The 27,967-nt window shown below is 40.4% G+C and overlaps 1 protein-coding gene across 1 annotated transcript; it reads left to right on the top strand.

Moving 5' to 3' along the window:
* Window positions 1–156: 156 nt before the first annotated feature.
* On the top strand, window positions 157–27,967 carry STRBP (spermatid perinuclear RNA binding protein). The gene is made up of 16 exons (XM_054393289.1): window positions 157–368; window positions 3,478–3,643; window positions 6,305–6,449; window positions 11,912–12,003; window positions 12,409–12,504; window positions 13,203–13,314; window positions 13,884–13,981; window positions 14,417–14,528; window positions 15,230–15,322; window positions 16,191–16,390; window positions 18,649–18,807; window positions 20,662–20,796; window positions 21,554–21,694; window positions 23,256–23,379; window positions 25,191–25,235; window positions 27,825–27,967. The coding sequence occupies exons 1-16, from the start codon at window positions 190–192 to the stop codon at window positions 27,899–27,901; spliced, it is 1,974 nt and encodes a 657-aa protein (XP_054249264.1). The 5' UTR covers window positions 157–189; the 3' UTR covers window positions 27,902–27,967.

Consider the following 27,967-nt stretch of genomic DNA (forward strand, 5'->3'; position numbering starts at 1 on the left):
TAACAAATCACTCCTGCATGATTATAAGCAATGGTTGTCATAACACTCATTCCTACATCTCTTCAGGAGGATTTCCATTCAGGCAATGTCCTCTTATCATATCCAATAACTTTGTGTTGTGGTTTCTTTTTTTTCCCCACTTCATAACAGAGATCTATCCGATCTTTTGCTAATGATGACCGCCATGTAATGGTGAAACATTCAACCATTTATCCATCTCCAGAGGAACTCGAAGCTGTCCAGAACATGGTCTCAACAGTAGAATGTGCCCTTAAACATGTCTCTGACTGGATGGATGAAAAGAACAAATCTACAAAATGTGAGGGTGATGTGGACGCAAAGGAAGAAGCTGCAGAAGGCAATGCCAAGTGAGTGAGCTGAGCCTCATAATGCGTTACTGTACTGCTCTGAATGGGTTTCTTTCCCTCCAAATAAGAGTTGTAGTGTTACTTGATGCTGTTGCATATGAATGGTCATAGGAGGAAGTGGTTGTGTTTGGACTTCTTGAGGCGGAAGCACGTAGAGTGAGTGTAGGGAATAGTAATAAGCCCAATGTGGGCAGCAGTTGCTCTCTGTTTCATTATTTATTTTACTGTGGAGTTGTGAAGTTGTGTTTAGCAGAGGAATTTCTCAGCAATTCTAAGTATCTGAATATAGGTAAGTATCTCTCCAGGTAACAGATTAGGAAGTGAAGCACCAAGATGCCAACAGCCAGTTTGTCACAACTCAACCCAACTTCCAGTTCTCTGCTCGTGCTGTGATGTAATTAGTATTGCTCCACTGAACTTTGTGGGACTTAATCAGGTTACATCTGTAGCATAGCCTGCACTAGAAACGTAGTCCAAGGACTCTCTTTTCTTTCCTGTGATGCACGGAATATTAAGGTTTGCTGCTACATGGGCTTTGCCCGCAAAGCTCTGATCTTAAAGTATATTCATTTTCATATGTATGTGTTCTGACACCTTTTATGGCAGTAGAGAGTTTACTGTGACACCTTGTAAAGCTTTTGGTGTCCTGGTAAATAATCCATATGTTGTTTACGCTTTGGGATGGGCAAGCATAGCCTACTGTAGGAATAACAGATGGAAATACAGACCCTGTATATTGTGTACTTCTGGAGGAAGATACAGTTCAGTGCAGGTAATGGAGGAAGATAATTCTGAATCAAGAAGACTGTATCAGCTTTTAAACTGAAAATAAAGTTTACTGGCTTAACATGAGACAGTGATTGCCATGGTATTTGGCATTTATTTCTAAATGAATAATGATATATGTCTGAAAATTTAGAAGTGAAATATTGCTTCCTTTTCTGTCATGTGGTTCTTGGTTATTTACAAGTTTCTCACTTTTAGAGTAGCATTCAGGAGTTAAGGTATGAAGCACTTCTGTCTGGAACATACGTCAGTTCAGAAACAAGAGATGTGCTGTATTAACAGGGGAAATTTCTGTGGCTGGGAGGAACAGAAGGCATTCATGACTTGATCTGGTCTTTGAACAGTGCTGTGGATTCTATCTCACATCTTAGCAGTGTTTTTCCAGAGATTTTTCTTAACATTTAAGCTTTCTTTGATTATCTCTAGGAAAAGGTTGTGGGGTTGGGAGCTGTTGAAACTGCTTGCTCTGCATGAAGTTTAAATGCAGCACCACCTCCTCAGAATACACTGATCCGCACAGGAAACACTCAGCAGCATAAGACCATTGTATGATAGTCTTGGAAAAGTAAATACCCAAATGGTCTCTCATTTGATGCCAGTGGCTTTCTGTGTTCTTTGATAAATATTTAGCAGACACAAGCATGATCACTGGCATTTTTGTGTAAGGCCAAGCTGTGGTATGTCACTCTTGGTATGAAATCTATTCAAATAGAAATAGCAAAATGCTTAAACCCATGAATACTTTTACATAAATTAATGTATAAATTGGTTTAATACATTATGATTGTATTAACACCAGAAAATAATAGCAGTGGATTGATAGGCTGCTTCTCCACAGATGGGCCATTAAGTTTTGTAATCTTCTTCAGGAAGGTATTTAAGCTCAGTGTTATGCTGAAGAGCAGTCTTTCTTGATACACGCCTTGCTCCGTTTTGTTGGTGACTCCCCAGCGTTGCTGGTGGCATTTTTTAGGTGTCCTCTGATGTGGATAAAATATGTTCAGAATGGATTCTTCAAAAAAAAAAAAAAAATTTAAAAATGCTAAGCCCATAGTAAATGCTTTAGAGACCATTGGCAAGCCTTGGCTGTTGCACCTGCATATTTTCCATGCTTGTGCTCTGTTTCAAATTTAGGGTACAGCTTTTGTAAACATCAGTGTATTGCTTATACATATGAAATAGGGTGTGTATTGATGTCCTTGTTTGGGACATCGTTTTACTAATCACTTCGTAAGCTAAAAAAGCTTACATTGCACAAAAATATGTAACTAAGTATTTTTATGCTAGTTACAAACCATATCTAAAGGAGCTCTGCGTTTTCTTGCCTGTTTGCATTCAGATCCTGTTACAGTGGCATAGGTCCAGGGTGGAAGTTGAGATGTTTAGTTTTGTAATAGATTTTTTTGTTGTTGTTTTGCTTCTGGCTTTTCCAAGCTTGGTGACTAGTTTGAGATTCCTGCTTCATTTTCTGTCATCCTCCCTTTCTCCTGTCTGTTGTTTAAGCATCTGTACCTGACTTTCCATTTCAAGTACATAAAGACAGTACAATTATTAAATGATAACTCTGAGTGAAGCTCAGGATCTATGTGATCCTTGCATTTCTTGCATTTTTGTTGATGTTTTTAAGCAATCCTAGCCTGCTAAGCTGGCTTTTGCTGTAGTCTTTCTTTTGTTACTCAAAACTAAAGCGTTCTTATGCTGCTTCAAAAGTTGTTTGCTGTGACTCTTAAATGTGCCCCTGAACTTCAGCTGGAGGGCAAGACCTCTCAGACCTCTCTTCTTGTTGGTTTCCGTTCTAAGACTTGTTCAAGGAATTGTACCTGAAAAGGTTTTGGAAATCAGCTTTCCTGAAATTTCAGTTTGTACTATGGGATAAAACTTCAGAAGTTAGTTGAGTAATTGACAAGATTTTGAATGTATGGATCAACTGAAATAAAACATTGAAAAGGTGTGGGGCCATGGTTTGAGTGTCACTATGTGACAATTCGGATCACTTCTGGAAACAGGATTTCTCACAGAGAACTCCTCTAGATTAATTGCTCTACTCTTAGGTCTGCAGATAGTGAATCTGAGTTTTTTTGTGCTTTGTGACTTGAGCCAGGAAGCTTCTGTGTTGGTGTGGATGTAATTTGGTGCTTCAATTAATTTTTTCGTAGGAGTTAATTGCATAAATGGAGTCTATGCTGTTCATTTTCTGATCAGTGATAAGCCACTTCAGCAGTCATCAGCCCATCAGTTTATCTCCCCATTGTGATAGGCTGAGAAAATTATTTTGAATGTGTAAAAATAGCATTTTAATTACTCCCAATTGTTTTGTTTTTAGGGATCAAAGTGGTCGGACATTATGTGGTGTCATGAGAATTGGCTTGGTTGCAAAAGGCTTGCTGATAAAAGATGATATGGATCTGGAGCTGGTTCTTATGTGCAAAGAAAAACCCACAAAGACTTTGTTATGTATAGTTAAAGACAATCTCCCAGCTCAAATCCAGGTGAGTTAATTTAAGGTAGTCCTCTCACAATGGCTGATAACACTACTAGGTGTATTTGGGTGAAGGGTGGAAATTGTTCCAGGAGAAAAGACAAGTGATACAGACTAAAGACATATACTTTGAATCTGGGATGACATCTAGGGGGTGTGGCACATTTCATGTGGTGATGTGAAGTAGTTATTCACAAAATTTAACATCTCGTTCCTGCTGTTGCCTACTTCCTGTTTGTGGTGTCAGTTTCCCAGTGATGGCAGCTAGCCTTTCTATTTAGTAACTAACCCAGCTGATTTTTGCTCTCTGGACCAACCACTAACATGAGCTAAATTGCAGTCCCACAAGTCCTCCCTGCTTGTGCATGTGAATGGGTCTGTGTTGCTGTCCCCTGCCTGAACCTCGAGTTCAATACTGCAGCTGCTTTGCTTCGCTTGGGTTGTTCCAGGATAAATGCCTCTGTTCTTCTAAAGTGAGAACAAGACACTATAGGTGGTCACTCATTTTAGCTCATGTTAATCATGAGCTTCTAATTCTCCTTATTTATGGCTATTTAATTCTAATGTTTGCATCCAGTGGGCAGCACTTACAGCTCATATCAATCTTTTAAAAGCAGCTAGGGATAGTTCCTTTTTGACAGATTTCTGAGTCTGAATAATCAGTCCAGCTTTCAGATTGACATACACTGTTGCTGAGAAACTGTGCCCTAAGGTATTCCTCTGCAAGTGCCTTCTCTCTAAACCATGTCCAGAGTTGATCTGCTGTTCTCCTGATCTGCTTCTCTGCCTTGTGTTTATTTCCACACAGACAGTGTGTCTTTCTCCATTCTTGACGGCTGTTTGTTCTCAGTGTTGTTCATCTAAAAGGCTTGTTTTAATGAGATAATCTTGTGCCTGCAGATGTGCCCCTATCCATAGCTGAAAATGCTAAGGATCTATTGAGTAGTAAAGAGTAAATTTTACTTGTTTGAAAATTATAGGTATGTATTGACTAGTGGAGAGTAAACTTCACTTGTTTGTAGTGAGGTGTGAGATGAGAAGGGTTGAAAGTGGTAAGTTAGCATATGCTTCCAAAAAACTGAGAATGGCAGAACAGATGCAATTAGAAGATGTGAAGATAGTAATAAATTTAAGGGACAAGCAGGTAGGATCCTAGGTGGGAAGCATTGTGAGGGAAGGGATTACAGAAAAGATGAAGCAAGAGGCATCTGCCTCACGAAACAAGATACAGCTGTCATGGGTGTAAAAGCCAATGAGAGGTTCTGCAGAGTCATCAGCTGCAGGAGGGAAAAGGAAGATGTGGGCCCATTAGTGGACAAAAACAGCAAACTAGGTACAGAGATGTTAACAGCTTCTGCTGTTCTTCTTTGAAGGCTAGTAGTGAGCAGATGCTTCAACATTTTCATCCCAACAATAAAAGCACTAGAGTATAGATTGCAACAGGGGAAGAAGTTAGAATATATTAGATGTGTTCTAACCATATGGTCTTGCTGACACAAACTCACAAAGACAAGGAATAGCTTGAGGAGTCTGAACCATCTGTGGTTATCTTTGCACTTTGGGAGATGAAAGATGTCCCAAAGGACTACTGAAAGACCTGCAGATACAGATCACTTGAGATAACTGATACAATGCATATTCATGGAACAAAGTATAAAAAGCAGTCGTAGTGTTATCTGCAAAATAAATCCAATCAAGAAATGTAAACTTTATTGAAAACAATGTAAAACCCACTTGATTTGTTGGTTTGCTGTCAAGAGAGGAAGGCCATGTTTTCCAGGCATTGTCAGGGATGTCTCCAGGGGCTGGGATTAATGAATGAAGTGGGTGAGAGTGTTGTCTCATATCCAGCTTCAAGTGCAGTGTGGAAAGGGAGTGAGAGAGGTTGACATGCAAATTAGAGAAAATCAGCCAAGTGAGGATGTTCACCTGGTAAACTACATAATTAAAAAAAGTCAGGACTCAAGGCAGGTGTAAGTTTTAAAACATTAATGGTTATTCACAAAGGGATAGGGATTTGGTGTCTCACATGAGTACCAAAAGTCAGATGAGAAATTGTTGAAACTGTAGCAAGGGGCATTTTTGTTGCAAAACAGATCATCTAAATGATATGTGCAGCTAAGAATCAGACTGGAGAGGTAGTGAAATTTCTGTGGCCAGGGAACCTGAAGAGTATCTTGGGATTGGTAAGAGATGGCCGAGGTATGTTTGGTCTATACTTCATGGCAGGAAGGTGGACTAGGTGAGCTGGTGCAGCTCATTCACTGGGGTCTGTCCTCCATTTGCATGACAGTTACAGTTGTGTTGGTCATACTGCATATGAGAGCTTTTAGGTTTAGAGGCAGTGTTACCTGGGAAGTGTGCACTTCTTAAGTTTCTGGTGGCATTTTGCATACTAGCAGCTATGAAAGTCAGCTTCTGCCTTTATTTAAAAAGTTAGAAGTGGTAATACAGTGGAACTACTTAGTATTCTCATTGAACTTGCTGAAGACCTTTCTTAAGCATGTTACTGGGGGGTTTCTGTTTGTTTTTAATGAGGGAGGTAAGGCTTAACTTGCTACTGCAATGTCTTGTAGACTTTTCATCAGTTAGGAGGAATTTGCATATACAGAGGTTCTGCAGGTTTTCAGTTGATTGGGAGATTCTTGAAATCTTTCTTGGTGACTTTCAGAAACTTACAGAAGAGAAGTATCTCGTGGAGGAGCATGTAAATGAGGCAGCTATTATTATTCGTAACACAAAGGAGCCCAAGCTAACTTTGAAGGTGATACTCACATCCCCTCTCATTCGAGATGAAGCAGAGAAGAAGGAAGGAGGTACACAGAGCGTTTTAACTTGTTTTAAAGACTGTTCTATCTAAATGCCCTGACTGTGCAGCACAGGGTTAATTGGGAAGTAGGTTTTTAACTGTGCATTGTGTACTGAATAGATTGGCTATTGCCACTGTAGGTTACATTATCTGTGCCTTAAAAAGACAGCAATCACTTAATTTTCATGTAAATATGCATCATTTTCACTTGCAAGCAATAGTCCTACAGTTAACTCTGACACAGAACAAAATCTTAAGTTCCTTCTTTCAGACTTGTTAGTTAATTCTTGAGCACCCCAGCGCTGCACAGTCTCCTTTTCAAATTAAGTCAGTCAAGTGGGATTGGTTCGTAGCTACCTTGAAAAAGTCATAAAATTGTTTCTCTTCTTATGTCAAAAACCCTGCAAAGCTCGCAAGTGTGTCATCCTGGCCCTCAGTTTTTACTAATTGATGGTGTATGTGTATGATTTTAAGTTTTGAGAATGTCTTAGCTGGGAGGGATGCAGTTGAACTTACAGTGCTATAATACAGCACTTTTGCTTCTGAATTGAACATTTGTACCTCATGTCCTTAGAGCAAAATAGGTATAGAAAACTGTAACTTAGTTTCTTTCTGTTCCTTCTTCCTAACAGCCTGACCTCCACTATAGTTACAGGCCCCTTGTTAAAGGAGTGTTGACTGGTAGTGTCAAGGAGATGGAAACAAACCAAGAGAAATAGAGAAAAGCAAATGTAGCCATACTTTGTCTGATTTTTAAAATCTTGTCAGTAATTTCTGCTTCTGCTTCCCAAACGTATCCCTAGAAACTTTGCCACTGGATGATGTCAGACCTTTGACCAACTGGCCACTCTCTGTCATGACAACTGAGGCAGCTGGGCCCATGTGGGCTAGGGAACTCCCTGGCGCTCTCTTCCCATTTCTAGACTTGCCACAAGTCCTTTGCTTCCTCCCTTCTCCCACATGAAATACCGATACAACGAGAAATGTTGGTCAGTTCATTTTTTTTTTTTGGAGGTGATGGCAGGAAAGGATCCCTTTTCAAATGAAATGGAGCACTTTGGCAGCAGTTGGATGCAGAAAAATCTTACAAACCAGATGAATGGCAAAGATTCCTGAATTGCAAAGTCTGCTTATTCTCAAATTAGCAACCATGCTCTTCTGCAAGACCATTAAAAATAAATTGCGTATTACTGTAGTTGTCTTCAACTTCCCGTAAGATGCTGAGATCAGCCCTGTAGTTGCTGCAGCTGATCCACGTTCACGAGAGAGAGCACAAAGTGCAGAACAAATTTTTATGGTAAAGGATTTGTAAGATTCTCATAAGGGGATACACAGTTTTGCACAAAGGCTTTCTGTCCAAATATTTTTCTTGCTAACAGTGATACTGTTGTGGCAGTAAACTCTAGGGACACCTCAAATTGAATGAAGATGTGAATTTTCATGCTCTCTTATATTTAAAATGTAGGTGTTCTTTTTTTGGCTTTAGTATCTTAAAGCATTTTTCAAAATTCTCTGAAAGTTTAAAAAAAAAAAACAAACCAAACTTGAAATGGTTTTCCTAGAGTGGTGTTAACACTGTCAGCTTTGTACAGCTGAGGAGGATGGTTATTAGGGTAGTGGACCTTGTGTTAAAGCCCAGGTTTTTGTCATTGGTTCATCACAATTGTATCATATTCCTTTTCAAAGGTATGTGAAATGTTGCACAGGTGTCACTAGGTGAATTGGAAGGGGAGATGGGGAGACTTTTTTTCAAACTTCCAACTATATTTAAGTCACTTTTCACTTGGATTCAGACCAAAAAAGTTTCCTATCTAATATTAAGGGAAAATACTCAGGAGAAACCATCTGGTGAAAATACCTTGATCTCCAAAGACTGTACTGTCATTTTTTTTTTTTTATTTTTTTTTTTTAAATCCTGAATACTGCCAACCAAATGTAACTCACTCTGCAGTTTTTCAAACTGGTTTGTTCCACACATCCTTTTGAATGAAGGAGCTCCAAATGCTTGTCAACTTGCCTTTCATCTCACATGTAAGATAGGCCATTGGGTTCTGGGCACTGCTGCTGGTTTGCCTGGGAGCTGCTGGCAAGGAGCAGAGCCTGCACAAAACTGACCAAGGTTTCCACGTTCGGTGTGATTAGCACTAATCTGTCCTCTAACCCAACCGGCAAGGTTAGGCGCAACAGACCTCGTTACCAGTGCTCCCATTTGTTCTGTAGGAATGCTGTGTGTGCCTTCATGCCCTGATGTCAGAATGTATCAAAAAACATTCCTGGATTTCTCTTCAGTCCCCTCCTCTTTGGAAAAGTGTTCATGTTTAAGATGTGTTTGTCCTATTTGTTTTTGCTGCTTGTTAGCAAAAATAAATAGCAGAATTGTGTGTGTGTGTGTGTGTGCATCTCAGTGTTTCTCACAAATGGCTATCCATAAAGCTCTGCTTTCTCATGTTGACTTGAGAAGTCAAAACACCTAAAAATCCCTGCATTTTGCATTAGATTAAATTTTAAAACTTCTTGAGAAACTGAATTATTAGTCATAGCATCAAATATAAATTGGGCTTTCCAGATCAGAGCTTTGCAGCTTGCAAATCGCTGTTACTGAGCATCCAGTAACAACGAGCTTGCCTAATAATAAATAAGGTAATTTGCCAAAGTGGAGCTGAAATCAGCCTTGCTCCTTGAGCAGCTGCTGTGTAACCAGTTTACCTCTGCTGCTGCCTTTGCTGTGCAGGCAAAGATGCAGGCAGTGATGCACCAAAGGTGCCAAGTGCCTTTGAAGGGGCAATGAGCCACAGACTGACCTTGCCTCTACGGAGAGGAGAGTACTCCTTGTATGGCTGGCTGTGGATGAATGAAGTTGGCAGCTACTGTGTGAGGAGAACACGTACAGCAAGTGGGGAGAGAATTACTGAAGGAGCAATTCCGTTTTGCATAGTGTGAGCTAATGTCAGGGTTTTTATTATTAACTGTTTATTAAACTCCTTGTATCATTGCCCTTGTTAAAAGCACAAGGAAAAAGTAGCTTTGCAATCACATTTGAAAATTTTGATTGGATCTCACTTTCCTGACTGGCAGAGCATGAAGAAACATGCCATTCTCCTGATGATGTTGAAAGGGAGCCTGCTGCAAGCTGCTCATCCTCCTCACTGCCTGTTCTCTTCATCTTTCTGTTCAATAGAATCTTGCACCCAAAAGTTGGCTGACTGCAACATCTGTGAAAGGTGCTCAGGACCTAGTGCTGAATTTGCAGTTGGCAAAGTTCTCCAAGATATTTGCAATTCAGATCTTTGGAAATAGTCTTAATCCAGTAGGGAAAAGTATGATTCTTGCTTGTTGGAACAAACTGAATGGTAGGAAGTTTTTCATTCACCTGAATGGCAGATGACACCTAAGCAGTTTGTTTTGTAGTTCAAAGGAAAATTTTCATTTATCTTGTCAGTGGCTGCAAACAAGTCAAAGTCCCTTGGCACTTAAAGATCTGGTTCATTGCCAAAAAACACTAAGGATTTTGCAATCAGTCACCTTTGCTGTTTCTAACATTTAAAAATAATTTCTGATCATTCATTGACAGTAGTTGTTTTATACATGAGCTTTAAGCAGATGTTTGTATTGTCCACAAGGAAGTTTTCTTACAGAATTGCATTAAATGTTTTGTGGCACACAATTGCTAAATGTACGTTACTCCTGAAAATAATGAAACTGCAAATTTAGAAGCAAATCTTGTGTCCAGAGCAACATTTTTTGCACACATGTTCAATGCTTCAAGACTTTGCAGCATTTATTTGGAAAACAGGCAAGCAGAGTGATTAACCCTCATATTGTAATACTGTTGATGAGGGCAATAAGAAACAATGCAAATATCTGCTGTGAAGTTCATTGGGGTTAGAAAATAAGCTTATAGCACTTCGGTCTTCTGCTGACAGCAGAGCCAGCAGGTGTGAAATGCAGCTGTGAATTGTCAGACAGGATACCTGGTTCTGTTCAGTTTTACACTGGGGTATTTTTGTTTTGTTCTGGTTTTTGTTTTGATTTTGGTTGGGCTTTTTTATCCATTATAACATAATGTCTTTTTACCAGAGTAACCTTCTCTCTGGATGGCACAGAGAGTGAAGCAACTTTAACATTAAAGATTCAATTGCACATGCAACCATTACTGTCCAGAGTAGTTCAGATGTTACTAATAAATTGTACTACAAACTGATGGTACTTTTTTCCTCCTAATTTGTCCTCATATTTTAAATGTCATGCTGGATTTTGTTTATCAAGCATAGTTTTCAATCTGAAACAGATACTGTATTTCATTCAGGCCTGCATAGGTCTCTCAAGACCTGGAGAATTGACCATTATGAATAATGAAAAGACTATTTCCAAATTATGTTGAAATAAAGAGTAATTGTGTATTCAAAAGGAAGTTACATGTTCAAGGATTCAGTTGAGCCATGGGTTCATTTTGTTCTTCCAATATGTTCTCATGTCAGTTAAAAACTAGAATCCTTTAAACCTGATTTTGCAGTTGTGCAGGGCTTGTCATTTGGACAGAGATTCCAGAGAACCTGAGTGTTAATAACTCCTTACAGTTTAAAAAAAAAAATGTAGGGAAGAAATGACTGATACATTAATGTTCCTCACTACCAGATGTGACTGCTAAAAGCAGTTTGTTGCATGCTGGATGAAAAAAGGGGAAAGAGATTCAAAAACAAAAGTGTAAACCTGCACAGAAGCTCTCAGTGTCTTGTCTCTCAAATTCTTCTTTGAACTTCCCTCTGATTTCAGTTTTGTTGAGAAAAGAAGATGTTTATAAGAGGGGACTACCTCTCTCAGAGGTTATTCATCTGGAAGTTACCAAATTCAGTTCTTTCATACATTCTGGTTATATGGAAGACCAATTGAACTGTAATAACCAAACTGGAATATTTCTTTCACTGAGTAATGTTGGCTAGTACTGTCCATGCAATAATATTTCAAATATATTCAGTGTTTTTCTTTGGAATTCTCTCTTGCATGGACATAACTTCATCTTCTATTAGACTTGACTATTAGATTTTTTTTTTTTATAGTCCTCTTATCTCTTTGAAATTCTGTGCCACCTTTGTGGAATAAAAGTCACAGAGAAGGGAACAAAGAGGAAAACAAAGCCCAACCCAACACAAACACACACAAAAAGACAAGTGCTATATAGCTGTTTTCTGCCCTGAAATGTGTTCTACATTTTTAATAAGATCCCAGATTGTCTGTAGCAGTGGCCATCTTTATTATTACTATTATTTTACAAGGAGTGAATGCCTTTGCTTCTGTTGCACACAGGCACATTTACTACCTTTTAATGGCTTGTTTAAATTAAATAACACAATGCACTTAAATTCTGGGAGTCTTATTATCTCATTGAGACGCTGCCACTCTTTTTGTATTGTGACAGAAACCCCTTGGTCAAATTGTATCTGTCTCTTTTTATCCCATTTTTACCAGTAGATAATGTTGCGATGAAAGATCCTCCGGACTTATTGGACAGGCAGAAATGCCTGGAGGCCTTGGCGTCTCTGCGGCACGCCAAATGGTTTCAGGTTGGCTATTTGTTCTTACCTTGTTGTTATTGTAGCCTTACGAGGTTTAATTTGAGACAGTTTTTAATTTTAATGCCTCTTTAATTTCTGACTAGTCCCTAATAGAGCAAAGGTCTAGAATTCCGAATTCAGTGCTGTACTGTGTGAGGGCAAACGTGACAGGTAGACAGCCAACTGGTCTAGAGTTGTCATGAGGCTACAAAAGCAATCTTAACACTTTGCTTCCTTTTTTATGTCTCTCTAAATTGATGTATTTTATGTAACTTTTTATTTTGCATGAAGCTTATTAAGCATTAAGTAATAATAATTTAAAAATCTGTCCTAGGACTCTGTGCATTTAAAAAGAAAAGCAAAATTGAAGGCCAGGTTTTTGCAGGTGTATTGGAATCATTTTGTTTGTTTTAGGCCAGGGCAAATGGACTAAAATCATGTGTAATTGTCCTTCGTATTCTGCGGGATTTGTGCAACAGAGTCCCCACATGGGCACCACTGAAAGGATGGGTAAGTACAGAAAGTGTTGAAAGCCCACAGGTCAGGTCTCAGTTCTCCTGAGAAGTGTAGAAGTGTGTGGATTGGAGAAAACCATGCATTGTATGAAACTCTTCCATACACCCTCCTTCCTTCGTCTCTCCACTAACAGAAAAGCATTTGTAGGAAGGAAAGAAGGCAAGTATTTGTGCAGTCTGCAAGATGTACAGATACCATGGAAGGAGATACGATGGTGTGGGACTTGCAATAGAACCCCACTTGTTGCCCTTCAAGTTTAGCTTTTCAAAAATGCTCTGCTGCCCTGACAATGCTGCTCCTAGCAGAGGACACTGTCTCACAGCAGCAGGCTTGGGGAGGGCCAAAAGCTCTGCATACCCAGTGAGGGACACTTTGTAGGTCATCAGAGGCAGTGTTTCACACAGAACTGATAGAACTAAGAATTCTTTAAGAGGAGAACACTCACAGGACTTGGCTTTAGAAGGCTCCTCCTTTTGTAATTCATGGATAGTTAATGGAGGGCAGCTGGTTTCCTCAAAATGTGACTCAGAGCAGGGATCAAATGCATGGGCCATGAACTGTCCTCTGGGCTGGATGTCTCTGTCAGCTAAACCTGTAGAGGGTGAAAAATGAAATAAGGTGAGGTGATTCCATGTTTAACTGCATCACAGTTACCCTTGTGTCCATACTAATCATAATTTAATGTCTTCTAGCCACTCGAGCTTATATGTGAAAAATCTATAGGTACTTGTAATAGACCTTTGGGTGCTGGGGAAGCATTGCGGCGAGTGATGGAGTGTTTGGCATCTGGAATTCTACTTCCTGGTAAGGGGCCAAATTAACCTCAGGAACACGAAAGGTAGACCAGATAGCCCTAATGTTTTGCTGCTGCTGTAGGATTAGATGAAAAATGCCTGCTTTGAACTCCTGTAGTGGAGATAAATGAATGGTTTCTTGTTTAAAAAGAAAAGAAAAAAGGATGAAGTTGCATTGTTTGAACGAGTACTTCCAAGGCAGCAGAAGTTAATGGGGAATTTAAGGTTTGGTCATAAATTAATCTCTAGTTCATTAAGGGGTTGCAAACAAGTAAGTAGACTTCATGACCGTGGGTTTTTTTTATAGATTCATTAAAATCTACCTATCTGTCCAAATTATTTGGGTTTTTTGAAGCCTGTTGATTTTACTTTATGCTTGACCCTGCTAAGTTCTGTGGCCCAAGGGAATAAAATCTTGGGGTTAGCTTTCCCTGTGTAGTGTGTGACTCCCTTACTGGGCAAGCTGTGCTTCCCACTCTGCTGAAGACTAAGACTAGCTGTTGCAATATCCATTGGTCCCCATTTTCATATTGCTTCTCATTTGCTCTTAATAATCTGCTGTGCCTCTTTCCCTCTTAGGAGGCCCTGGTCTGCATGACCCCTGTGAACGGGAGCCAACAGATGCTTTGTCTTATATGACAGTTCAGCAGAAAGAAGCCATTACACACAGTGCTCAGGTAAAGAACTTGTACATGGGAGGAGCTAGAAACTGTGACAGTGAAAATTTCAGCTTGGTAATACAATTTATTTTCTGCCAGGATAGGTTATTTTAATGAAAGTTTTTACAGTTCTTCAGTGTGGTACCCTGGAAAGGTTAAACGATAGTTCATGAGTGCAAGAGTTCAGTATCTCTGGAATCTAATCTTTACAAAGTGCTGTGCACCGCTTGCATCCCACCCCGAGTGCTTATGGCACAGCCCTTGAGCAGATTCCCTGTCAGTGTTCCCTGCACTTTGTGTTATAGAAATGAATGAGTTTTAAACTTGATACCATTTTCTGTAGCTATCTATAACTGTAGAAGCTTTCTCTCATAGAAATGGTTTTGTGCTAGACATTTAGACAACCAAGGTAAAGTAGTGCTGTAACTGTACCTTTCTACTCTCTCCTTACAGCATGCTCTCAGATTATCAGCCTTTGGTCAGATCTATAAGGTTTTGGAAATGGATCCCCTACCATCAAATAAATCATTTCAGAAATATTCCTGGTCAGTAACTGACAAAGAAGGTAGGTACTGTTTGCTAAAAAATCAGTAATTGAGCAGTAGACTAAGGGTTAATTTACAGTGGGTGCAGTTTCTGATTTATATACTGTGAATGTAAGGTAAAGGCTTTTCCTTGTGGTAAACAGGCTTTTAAAAAAATAAAATACCATTGTTGGAGAAAGTCTGGAACTTTTGTCCTCTGGAAATACCACCAGAGGAGCAGCAGTACAGTTAGAATACAGCAGATGATTTCCTTTAAGCACCAAGTCCTTTGGGGTCTGACAAGTAATAGTGACTGATCCTTAGACTGGGGAAGGGAGGCTGTTGACTGGTCAAAAAGCATGAAACAAGTGTTCGTAATAAGAATTGCTCAGGAATTCTTCCTAGGAAACAGTATGGATCAAATAAAAATACATTCCCATGTTTATTTTTTGTAAAAGCAATACTGCTGGAGTCCTTGCATTTAGAGTAACTGTAAAAAACAGCACTGCAGAATTGCACTGCTTATATCACATATGATGGTGGGAATAGACATCTTGCATGGCATGGTACAGTGAGTAATAAGCTAATATTGGCTGATGTGTGGCAGTAAGAAAGCTTTGACTGATGGTTGAGTTCTTTTCATTGATACATGCAAAGAATAGTATGGGATGAATCAGATGCCGGCTGTGGAATTTTGTTTTTCTAATAGCATATCCATATTACAAGGAAATTTATACCCTAGGTACAGGCTCATCTGCTCTTAAGAGACCATTTGAAGATAGTGTTGGGGATGATAAAGATCCAAATAAAAAGATGAAGCGTAATCTGAGGAAAAGTAAGTGCAACACTTCATCCTGTTTTCAAAGATTTGTAGGATGTGCAGTGGGAGATGGTTTAAAAGTTTCTCAATGTTGGCATGGAATAGTGTGTGGAAAAAGTCTTAGGAACAAAAGTGTTCTCTGTCACCTCATGAGCAGAATGCCAGACACATGTCTTACTGTGTGTCTGAATTTCCCTTGACATGTTTTACTAACTGAGTGGGTTTCATTTTTAAATGGCATTACCAGTCAGGTTACAGAGAAATTGAAGTTGCCCAAGTAGGTGAGGTAATTTTATTGAAAATATCACTGTACTGTGGGGTTTTGTTAGTTTGGGTTTCAAGTCTCTTTCACAAAATACTGCAGTGACTTTGCTTTTTTGCAGTCTTCCCCTTCTTGTGCTAGTTGTTGGTCACTCAAGACCTCTTAAAAGAAAAATAAAATGCTTAACCTATAAAACATGGACCTTGTATATATGCACAGAGACATCTGTCAGCACTGCTGGGCTCCAGTCAGTTCCAGGGCTGTTTTCACTGTGCTACTTTGGTGCTGGTTCTGGATCTGGTTCCTCACTACCTAGAAAACTTATTACTCCTTTTATAGCAGCCAGGAAGAATACAGCTAGCTGCAAAAGAATTGTGTTAACTAAGTGGGTAACTATAATTGTTATCCTGAAGTAGAATGGCTTATTAAAGATTTAACACTGTCATAGTTATCCTCAACCTCTGAGAGGCTTGAGGCTTCTTTTGTTCCTTTATATAGACAGAAGGCACTGAAATGCAAACTGTTTCATTTTTCTGTTCATCTTGGTTTGTTCATTTTACCCTTTTTTTTTTTTTTCTCTTCCCTTCCTCTCCCACTCCCCTCTTTACTATCTTTTACTAGTACTAGACAGTAAAGCAATAGATCTCATGAATGCTCTGATGAGGCTGAACCAAATCAGACCAGGGCTTCAATACAAGCTGCTGTCACAGTCTGGTCCAGTCCATGCCCCAGTCTTCACAATGTCTGTAGATGTTGATGGTACAACATATGAAGCATCAGGACCTTCTAAGAAAACAGCCAAGCTCCATGTGGCAGTGAAGGTAAGGCAGACTGAAGTCATCTGCTCACCCCACATCTGGGAACACAGACTATGAAATACAGTTAAAACTAGTAACATGCAACCTCAAAATTAAAGTTTGGGTGAAGCTGAGCTACTGCCTGTGTACTTCAAAGACAGGTGGGCATGGTTCAAAAAGCACCACTGGCTTTATGCTAGTGGAGGGGAGGGAGAACTCCCCAGGGCTCTGCAGATCAGCTCGTGTGACAATGGATGGAACGTGGTGTTTAAGTTCTGGTCTGGAGGGGTTCTGTTCTGTTCTACTTCTTTTTCCTGCTGGTCTGAAAACAGCATGTTGGTCGCTCCCTCTTTCTCCCCTCCCTTCTCTTTGTCCATTCCTGGGTTGTGAGCTCCTGGAAACATGGCATTGTTTCCTGTCTTCAATGCCTGAAGAGTACCTTTGCACACTCAGATAAATGATGCACATAAATGATTGCTCTCCAGTCAATTTTCCAGCTTACTGAGGCTTCTCATAGGTTGCTGTACATGACAGATCTTAGATCTGTAAAACAGTGACAGATGAACACCCAACATGAACATCCTAGTACTTCTTGAGGACAGTTCAGACTGCTAAAGCAGACCCAGCCTGCTGGGTTTCAGGGAACAAACAAAAGTTTCTGACAGACAGCTCATATGAAAGAGAATCTCTTCTCATAGAACTGCACTTAGGACAGGAACAAGCCCATCTGTCCTTCTGGGCTTTGTTTTGTTTTGAACAAGAATCTCCCTTTTAGACGTTTCATCTGGTAACTTTCTGCTTCCCTTTGATTTTGGTTTTGAAAATCCCATTGTCCCATGTGCTTTCATGTTCAAAGTGTCCAGAAGTATCTGAGGGAATGTGGTGTTCCTCCAGGAAAAGTAGCTCTCTGCATGTGTGTCCTTCCAGACCTTCTGCCTCATTCTTTTATTTGGCTTCCCTTCCTGCAGTTGTTTTAAAAAATAATACAAAACTTGCCCTGAAGAGCTCTGACTTCTCTGCCCTTGAACTTCTCTGCATCAGCCAGATCTATGCTGGTGCCTACCCAGCTCTGTTTTCTCTAAATTTATGCATACACAAATCCTGGGCTGCACTTCAAAACAACCATGATTCAGGCCAAGAGGAAATGGGTGGTGTGGTAGAGACAAGTTAAGAGTTATTTTAATTTTTTTTTTCCTAACAGATCCAGCCCTACTTTGCCAGACCTAGGGAATAATGTGGTTGTTTAAGTTTCTAAATATGTCTTTTTAAAATTCAGAAGCCCTGAAAATGCAGCCAGATGTATCATGATTGTACAGGAGCTGAGCCTGGAGTTACCCATGCAGTTCCCAGTTCAGTGCTGGAAAGCAGTGATTTTTTGCAAACTGCCCATGAGCCTAAATTTTCAGAGGAGCTTCAGGTTCTTTTTAAGATTCTTTTCAGCTGCACAACTAAGTTAGGGAGCTGGTTACAGGAGAGGCTGGCCTTGCTATTGGAGGATGTTTTTGCAGGTACTGGTGAATAGCACATTCATCAGTGCAGTTTCATTGGCTGTACAGCTCCTAGTTGTAAGCAGCACGGAGAAAGCCTACAGCTAGTTGGCATGACTCACTATGAGGTAATCTTAGTGCAGACAAACAGTTTGTAACTGCTAGCCAGGCATTCCTCTACCTCACATCTCAGTTTGGGAATTTGCTCCCCGTATACCTGCTCTGGAAGCATTTACCCTCTCATGTTCCTGAAAGATGCAAGCCAGGGAGGTGGTATCAGTCCTCTAGCTTCAAGGACCCATTTCGTATAGTACTGAGGTACCTGGGTGCTGTCACCTGCCATTTCCTAGGGAACTCCAGAAGTACCATCTTGTATCATTACAATGCTTTAACTCTCATAAGGCTGTTTGTCTTCTTTGCCCTACAGTCAATTTCTTGATCTGTCCATAGACACAGAGAGGGAGGAAAGGTGTGCAAAACCATCTCCTTATCAGACTGCTGAGCAGTGTCACACAGGGGAAGTGCTTCTGGAATTGAGTCTATTATTTTACAAGGAATTCTTGAGATGATGAATGATGTTCATGAGTAATTGCCATCTTGGAGACTAAAATTCTGGATTTAGTACTATTTTCCCCATTGCTATGGTGTTTTTCTCCCATTTTAACACAGGAGGAAATATGCTTCTAAGCAGTCTGCCTTTACTAAGCATAAGATGGACATTCTTTTGTGTTGTGATCAGCTTTGTTTTGGTACTGCTACCTGTTTTACAATTCACTTCATGTGGCTTTGTTGTAGGTTTTACAAGCAATGGGGTATCCCACTGGTTTTGATGCAGATGTAGAGTGTATGAGTTCTGATGAAAAATCAGATACTGAAGGTAAAAATGAAACAATTTCTTCAATCTCAAGCAATAATACTGGAAATTCCACAGCTGACACCTCCACTACCCTAGAGGTGAGTATTGCATTAAAAACTACAAGTGGTGGAGTGCTGTAGGGCTTGGGTTTGGTTTTGGGGGCTCTTTTTTTCTCGTCTCCAAGAAGAAGATGGTGTTTTAGCTAGGGTGCTGGAAGAGAAATAAAAGATAGTCTTCTATAAAAAATAAAAGACAGTCTAAAATCTACCATAGCCTTTATACAACTGGGACAAATAGCTGATCTCAATGCCTCCTTTCCTTGAGTTTAAGGTGAGATGGCCATCTTGTCCTCATAAGACCGTGAACTCTGAGACAAGTGTTGTCTCTTCTGGTTAGCTTTGTATGGGACAGCTCCCTCTTGTTTGGTGCCTTTGGACTCTACTAAGGCAAATTTAACTTTGTTTTGCAATAATGGCTTGGTCAGAAAGATGTCCTTACATAGAAAGTATTTTAAACCGATACAAAGCCCAACAAAAATCTAAAAATTCATTAGGAGATGTTAAGAAAATTAAAACTTTATACCCTTTTGCATCTGGAATGGGCTAGAAAACGCTGCATTGGAAATGCTCCAGTTTCAATAGGATATGCTTTAACTTTGACACTTAGAGCTGAAGTCAGATGCTCTAAGGAGAGTGCTGTGCTTGTTGCCTTACTGAAGCTGTGAGAGATAAGTGTTCCTCAAAGGACAGAATTCCAGAAACATTAAATTTGGCTGAATGTCCCCAGGAATCAAACTATGATGGGTCTGTAGTACATTAAGTATTTCTGGCATTTGTTTCTTTTCATGATGGAGAAATCAGAGCTTTTCAGCTCTTGCCTAGATGTCATCCCTTTCACCCTTCTCTTCCTGATTTCCTCCATCGATGTTCCTGATTCTCACCAGGGACTTAAGAGAAGCATTCTGTGTAAAGACTGAGTAGCAGCTTTAAGTTTGTCTGCCTGCTTTGCAAGCTCCCTGGGGGCTGTGCTGATAAACCACTGTACATTCTTGCTCTCTATTTCATTATAATACATTTCTCCACGACTACTGGGGAGTTTGTGCTGTAAATACAAGTAATTGTTCTGCTCCTTGAATACTTGTCAAGATGTTGGATTTCCATGTTTACACTTCTGAGACACTTTACTTCCAAAGGCCAAGCCCTGCTACTAGGACTCTCTGTCTTCATCCAAAATAAGATAGTGCTTTTTTTCATTAGAGAGTAGTCATTTGTATCTCTAGCTGAGTGCACTCCAATACAGACTGATCAGCTGGTGTGGAGATCTCAGCTTTACCTTCCTTGCATTCCAAACAGTTACAGATATTTCTGCTGAAACATGTGACCTGGGGTATGAGACATCTTCAGCAGAGCCCAGTAGTGCCAGGACGTAATTAGATCGAGCAGCAGAGATGTGTGCAGGGTTGGGAAGGCTAATCTCTCCTTTCAGTGATAAAGCATGCAGTTCCAAGGAACTTGACACCGTGGCTTCAACTTCAGCTCTGGATACTCTCAGGGTTGAAATTCCAAGTGCTGCTGGTGTAATGCTCAGTTTGTGCAGACACCAGACCACCGGAGCAGTAGCTCTCACTAACAGGAATACAGAGGGTGAGACTTACACAATCTTGTTTGTCCCCTGCTGCTCTTTAGAGAAGAGGCTTTCCATCTGCTGTTCAAGTGCAGCATGCTGTACTGAAGCCAAGACAGTGTTATGGGTACTGATACTGGTCTGCTCTGGAGAAGCCTGCTGAGGCCTAAGTATTGGGAAGAACAAGCTCTTGCAGAGGCTTGACACAGTGACAGTTCTGGCATTCTCTAAGAGGCTGGCCCTGTGGCACTGTAAACCACAGTGCTGTCAGTTTGTCTGCCTTTTGAGGAGATAAGGCCTCTGAAGTAACACCATAAATCTCTCTCTAGGTAAGAACTCAGGGCCCTATACTCACAGCAAGTGGCAAAAACCCAGTGATGGAGCTCAATGAAAAAAGAAGAGGTCTGAAGTATGAGCTCATCTCTGAGACAGGTGGAAGTCATGACAAGCGCTTTGTGATGGAGGTGAGTGAAGCAGAGCTAGGAGCTGGTGGATGGGGTTATTAACAGTGCCTCAGTCTTTGGAGTTGCTTGCTGATACACTTTAGATTGTTGTATTTTGCTTTTGCAATGCACATCTGTGGTGGTGATGTTTGCAGTATTTTGTATCTCTTATTGCTGCTGTAATGATTAGACTGGGGAAAGGAATGATTTTTATGCTTTAGGAAAATACAAGGAGAATTAAAACTGGATTCTGGTAGCCCCAAACTGTATCCTGTTATGACATGAGGAGAAAGAGGAAAGTGGAAGCTTCACAAAAATACCTGATTTGTGAGCTTTGCCAGGTGTTACCAACTGTAACATAGCCCCATGTCAGTGACCTGATTTGAATCTCCTGTTGCCAGCTTATCAGGGGTATTTGGAATGACTGTAGCAAAGGGTAAACTCATTTATTTCTCCATTAGTGTATTGAGAAGCTCAAACACATTGGCTAAATTTGGTACTACATTGGTATGCTGGTCCTATTTTAATTGCACTTGTTTGCAGATTCCTACTAACTGCAATATAATGGTTCACAGGATCACTTAGGTTTTCTTCATCAGCATCATAACCTAAAAGGAGTAAAAATTTGTCACATGCAACACTGATGATTTTGGTTTGGTTTGATTTCCCCCCCCCACCTTACTGCTGAAGTTCTTTATGGCTGGCACATCATGATGTGTGGGTGCAGCATGGTATACCCAAGGATAAATACTAGGCATAAACATGTCTCAATTTTCAGGTAGAAGTAGATGGGCAGAAGTTCAGAGGTGCAGGCCCAAACAAGAAAGTAGCAAAAGCAAGTGCTGCACTAGCAGCACTTGAAAAACTGTTCTCTGGGCCTAATGCAGCAAACAACAAGAAAAAGAAGATTCTTCCTCAGGTAAGAATTGTTACTTGCTTCTTTGTATCACTCTGTTATCACAGCTCTGGATTGTTTTATTGTACAGGATTGTCTACAGGAAGTCATTTCAGTCTCACTTTTATGCACACATGTAAGGTTTCTGATTTTGTTTTTCTATAATAATTATTGTAGTATAACAATATAATCTGGTAGTTCAGACTGCATTGTGGTAAACACAGTGGGAAAGAAGGCATGAAGAAAGAGGTGCTGCTTACCTAGAAGAAATACAACCAGGTCAGTAGTTCAAGCAGTGATGATGTGGAAGTCAGAAGCTGTAGTGTGTTCCTTCAGGATGTAGTCATAGTGCAGCCAGGTGAAGGCCTTAACTCTGGACTCAGATAAGGTGAGATTTTTTTGCACATTTTTTGTACCTTTGCAGCTTTTCACGTGAGCCATTTTGTGCAGTGAGGAAGACTTCTTTAATAAAGTTTGGTCTTGTCCGTTAGGTTTAAGGATGTCACAAATGATCTCTGAAATCTATTAAGACTGAACAGAGCAGAAACTAATCAACAGTGTTCTTCCTCCAAAGGACTACAGTCAACCAAGTCCCAAGGATTGCAATTTGTGTCTCTTTTATGCAAATACATTAGAATTTTCTTGTGATTTTACTCTGGAGCAGAATTTATCATAAAATATACTTAGAAAAGATAACAGTCAGTTCTTGGGTTTGTTCTGTAACTAATAAGTCCTCTCCATTTCACCAAGGCCTTTGATTAGGAGTATTTCAGTCTCTCTTACTGTGTAGAAAGTGCAGTAAATGAGAAAAGTGCTGCCTCACGGAGCAGTGTTCAAACATGCGCTGCTAAGATGTGAAAACAACTTCTGTCTGATTTTTCTTCTTTGTTGTTCAGATGTTCTTTTTTCAGTAGGTCAATGATGGCAGTAACAACCCGATTTCTTTGCAATACCTGGATTTGCTTGGGCTTATTGTTTTCAGGGAGCAGTCAGAGTATCTAGTAGAGCAAAGCTGTGCTCTGATGCATGTAACTCCTTGCTGCTCTTTCACTTACAGGTGCTGACAATGGGAAAAGGCAGGTGTCATTCTGGTGAAGTTAGGTTACAGCAGTCCAGTGTTGTCAGGAGGTGTTTAAATGTCTTTGGGGTGAAATCCTGACCCTAATGAAGTTATGTGGGTTCAAAATGGTAGGAGAGAAGCAAAGACAATGTTGTAGATAGAGAAGTGTGTAAGGAGGTGGGGAAGAGCAGCGATGCAGAGCAGAGAAAGGGCAGAAACCACATGTGTTGATGCCCAGGCAGCCAGAAGGGAGGTGAATAATGAGCAGTCTGAGCAAAGGGAGCATGCAGGCCTTGGTGTGTGCTGCTGTGCACTGCAGGCAGTGACCTGGCAAGGGATCTGCTTGGTTTCTGCCAGTCAGACTCCTAAGGACAGCACTTCTCCAGTCGGTACTCTGCCTTCAGCAAGACTGGCTCATTAAGCATGTTTAAAGGGATTTTTCAGATGGTGATTTAATGCAGATGGCCTTGTCTTTCCAGCAACACTTTCACTCTCTGAACTGCTGCTTTTTGATTTTCTGAGCAGACGAAAGGGGTTGTCAATACAGCTGTTTCTGCAGCAGTCCAGGCTGTTCGAGGCAGAGGACGAGGTGCTTTAACACGAGGGGCATTTGTTGGGGCAGCTGCTGCTACTGGATACATAACACCAGGTAAGGCATGACAGTGATAGCTAAGAATTTAACTTCTGTCTGCTGGGGTGTTCTTGTCCATGTGTTGTCAGTCACCTGTGCAACTATTTCTGCTTTAATCGTCTGAGGTGAAGCAGAAAGGAGAATTCTTCGGGCTTTAAATAAATCAAAGAGCTGAAAAGCTGGTGGCACCTGTCCTGTCTGAGTGTACAACTTGAAGCTCAGCGTGCACAGAGTGCGCACAGTTATGGGCAGAATGGCTTTACTGGCTTTATTTTATGCCTTCATAGTTCAGTGCCATGGCACAATTCCCAGATCTCTTCCTAGCTAAGAACCTCCTGGATCATGTGCCCTTTAGCGTTAGCTTTCCCAAGAAACCCTTGTGGAGCTTAAGTTGGAACGTTCTGGAGTCACTGTTCTCCCAGGAACTTTCTACATTAATTGCATATGAGCAGAGCACCTATTAGTAGGTTCTGTGGTGGCCAAAAAAACCGACAACCAAAATAAAAGAATTTCTGTTCATACTTTGGCTGATGATAATTCATCATCCCTGCTGCATTACCATGATTAGCAGAAACATCTTTTGAAATCCAAGGGCCTTCTGGTTGACATTTATTCTTGGTGCTTACCATACAGAACAGGTGAGTGCCTGGTCAGGGTATCTCATGGCTTGTTTGTTAGGGTAGATTGGCACCCACCAGAAGCAAAACTGTTCCAGCTTGTACTACTAGAGGGTACAAAATAGTGTAGGGCTTCTTGTTGGGTTGTTTTGCTTTTAAAATGTAAGCCACATAGGTTGTAAGGCATTAAAATGTAAGTCTAAGAAAACCAATGAAATGTTGATTTTCCCCTTCCTTTTAAAAGTTTATTTCTCTTTCTGACTGTGCAACATGTCTGAGGCTGACAGCTGATGTGAAGGGAATCTAGATACTGTTTTTACTTGGAATAAGAACCACAAATTTGTAAGAATGAGCTGCTGGAGATTCCTTAGTCAAAGCAAATTCAACAGCTGCTCAAAAATAGAACTCGTATTCCTCATGCTTCGGTTTTCAGATTACCCTCATGAGCTCTTACATCCTTTAGTGGTTCAAACATGCTAATATCACAGCCCTGTTGGTTGGTAGATCTGCTTCCTGGCACAGGTGACCATGTTATCTTCGTTGTTCCTGCATATTCATGTAATTATAAGTATTAAAAACCAGTGATTCATTTTTAATGGCTGTTAACATTGTTTTTGGAACTGTCTTCCTGCCTGAGGAGTCATTTATGAGACACTGGAACCTGCCAGGGGCATGCTTCTTGCCAGCATGGAATTACTCCAGAAATAAGTTTAGTTTCCCAGTCATAGTTGTTAAGCTCTTACTGTCCTTAGCTTTCACAGATTATTTCTCTTCATCCCCTGTTCTTCTCAGAAACCTCTTGCTTACTGTAATGGACACAAGCAATTCCACCAGGAGGAAAAAAAAAAAAAAAGCCTTCATGAACTACTGAGATGTAGTAACCAAGACCTGGATCATGCCAGCTCCATGCTCTGACAATACAGACTGGAGGACTTCAACTGAAGGAAAATGCTAAGGAAACAAAATATGGAATTTAACTCTCTGATGCTGAGGCTTAACAAAGTCATTGTGTAGCTTTTTCTTCAAGCCACCACACGGAAGGATTTTCATGTTTTTAGCAATGTTTAGATATATTAGTGTGAGTTTCTAGTTTTAATGTGATCCTGCTGCACATACCAGAAGGGGTCCCTCCTTGTTTGTGGGTGTGCAAACACTAATTGTCTTCAGCCACTGGAGGAAATGAAACCCTTCCCCTCTCTGTTTCTGTTGCAGGCTATGGAGCACCGTACGGCTACAGCGCAGCGGCGCCAGCTTACGGTATGTATAGCCCAGTAATTCACAAATTAGAAATGGTACAGAAACTGTTGTGGCAGTCCAAATGTGGCAGTCCAAGGAGAAATTCAAAGAGATGAAAGCTTTTAAACCATGACAACAACACTTATGCCATAACCTTGTGGTTCTTTTTTGGTTGGAGTAGCTTTTTTGCCTATGCTTTGCCTGATTTGTGGAAGGACTGCTTGTTCTAATTGCCTGTTCCCTTTCATACTGAAACTGAATTGAAGTAGTTTCCTTACTTTTTACAGCCAATTTGTGCTCCATTCAAAGACTACCGAAGGGCCTATTTCAGCATCTCTGACCCGTGTTTATCTAAATGGCATTACAGTAACATGGGTGAAATGTTTGTCCCCAAGTCTAAGTAGCTTGTGGACAAAACTTTTCTTAATGTCATCAACACTGTGAAGCCCATGTGCATATACAAGCCCTCAGCCCCTCTGCAGGCTAAAATACTGATGCTTGAGACAAGCAGAATGGTTTTGGTGTAGCTTATACTGTTAGCAATCAGATTTCAAGGAAGCTAGGCCATGGTTAATTTGCCACAATGCTTCTTACTAAGAATCATAGTGACAATAGGCTGGCAAAGCACTGGTTCCACAAAGATTGCAAAATAAGTTGATAACCAGAGAGCTGTGATAGAAGGGTTTTTATTAACTCAGCTTTTCCCTACCCACTGGCTGCTTTTATGCTAGACTAACAATGCATACCTCTAACTGGCCCTTTTGGTTACTTTGAATGAGGTTTATGTGGCAATGGGAGCAGAGCAGTTTGGAGTCAGTGATATGTGCTGGCACACACAAAGCAAGCCTATCACAACCAGTCCCACTGTCCTGTCACAGGGACTGGGTGGAAGCTGCCACTCAAATGACAAGCTGAGTATATTTCAAGGCCTCCAGTTTTTCATGTGGGAAATTGAGCCTGTATTTTGCCATTAATTTTTGAGCATTTGTAATAATTTTTCCTCTCAAATTTGTATCGCTTGGACAATACCAACTCCCCTGATAGCATTATAAAAGTTAATGGTATTTTGAAAGGTGGGCTTAATCACTCTTTTAGAGGTGTGGGCTGTGAACAGTGGAAGAATGCTGCTGCTCTATTGAAAAATTTGCTTGACTAAGACCAGCTGGTCCTATTCTGTACTGCTGCAGTGCAAAGGGGAAGGAGACTGGGCCCTCAGTGCAGAATTCTCCCCTCCAAATTGAAGCAAACCTTTCTAGTGTTAGAGCTCCTGCCCTGCTGACTGGCCAAGTGTTTTGACAGCCCAGCAGCTGACAGCAGTTCTGTCCCTCTGACTGTGCTCTGTGTGCTGCCTTCTGTGTTGCGTTACATGCGTATCAGTTAGGTGTTTTCTCAGAGCGAAACAAAAGGAAATTTAGTTTGGCGTTTAGTTCATGGTGTGGATTTTTAAAAAATCCTTTAGCTCCTTGCAAGCAGTAGTTATGGATTAGCACTAAGATGAGTGGTATCTGCATGTAGGGGCTTTTACAGGCAGAGGCACACAGTGCCATAAGAGGAATCTTTTCCCTGCTGAAGAAAAGAATACAATTTTTACCAACTTTCCTTGCAGCTTGATTTTTTTTTTTTTTTTTAATTCATTCTTTCTGTTTGTGGGGTTTTTCCTTTTTTTTTTTTTTCCCCCATGATGCTGATTTTTGGAGCTGGATTTTAATCACTCAGCTGTGTGTATGTGACATATCACTGACTTCAAAGCACTGTGGAATATTCTGAATGCCCCCATTTTTCACATAACGAGTTTCTGTTTTTAATGTCTTATGATTGTGATGCGAAGTACTGGGATAATGCTTTTTGGCTGTAAGGTAAACATGTCTCTTTGCCTTTGTAAGCTGTTGCATGTTGGGAAACTTCACTTTGATCATCTGGTGCTCTGGAATACCTGCTGTTGCTGCTTTGTGATTTCTAAACGGATACATAGGTTAAATACTAGAATTTAAATAGGCAAGATTAAAAACCCAAACAAACACTTAATTGTGCAGAAGTTTGCGAGGCCACAAGAACTCTGTAATGATCATGAAATCAGGCAGATATTAATCTTTCCAGATTTGCCACTTCAGTACAGGAGAGGAATAATGAAGCAGCTGCAGAATGTACTGTAGGTGCTTGATTTTTGGCTGACCTACCTGGCTGCTTATCAAAACTGCTGAACAGTTTCCCTATGAGTTCTGTTAAGCGCAGCAGTGCCTGTTTGGAATATCTGTAATTGTAACTGGCCTGTGAAATTAACTCAGGACCTAGAACAAGATCGTAGAGATTAATTATTATAAAGATAATGAAGTAGAGCCTCAAGTCCATATACACACTCTGCTTTTGAGAACATTGCTTATTTCAATTTTACCAAACACCAGGACAGAAATAACAGCAAACTTTAAGCTAACCATCTGTTTGAAACAGCATGAAGTGTTGAAGTGTTACCGTTATGGGACTCTGCACCCTAAAGTCACATTGACTGACTGATCTGGAAAAGGTTAATGAGAACACTACTGTTAAGCTCTTATTTGACTTTCTTGGATCATTGAACTTATTTGGAGTCCTCTCCCTTTCTTCTCTCTGTAGGTTTACCCAAGAGAATGGTTCTGTTACCAGTTATGAAATTCCCAACTTATCCTGTTCCCCACTACTCATTCTTTTAGCAAATGGCAGAAGCTAATTCCTATTGATTGAACAACACAGTACAGTACAGAATGTTAGAAGAAAAA

The sequence above is a fragment of the Indicator indicator genome, chromosome 28 (assembly GCF_027791375.1).
Source record: "Indicator indicator isolate 239-I01 chromosome 28, UM_Iind_1.1, whole genome shotgun sequence".
In the NCBI taxonomy this organism is placed as follows: domain Eukaryota; kingdom Metazoa; phylum Chordata; class Aves; order Piciformes; family Indicatoridae; genus Indicator; species Indicator indicator.

Excerpts from the sequence above, each read along its gene's own strand:
- STRBP (XM_054393289.1), top strand. The coding sequence starts at position 190 with ATGGTGAAACATTCAACCATTTATCCATCTCCAGAGGAACTCGAAGCT. Across the intron at positions 15,323-16,190 it reads GAAGCGTAATCTGAGGAAAA|TACTAGACAGTAAAGCAATA; the intron begins GTAAGTGCAACA and ends ATCTTTTACTAG. Across the intron at positions 23,380-25,190 it reads TACTGGATACATAACACCAG|GCTATGGAGCACCGTACGGC; the intron begins GTAAGGCATGAC and ends TTTCTGTTGCAG.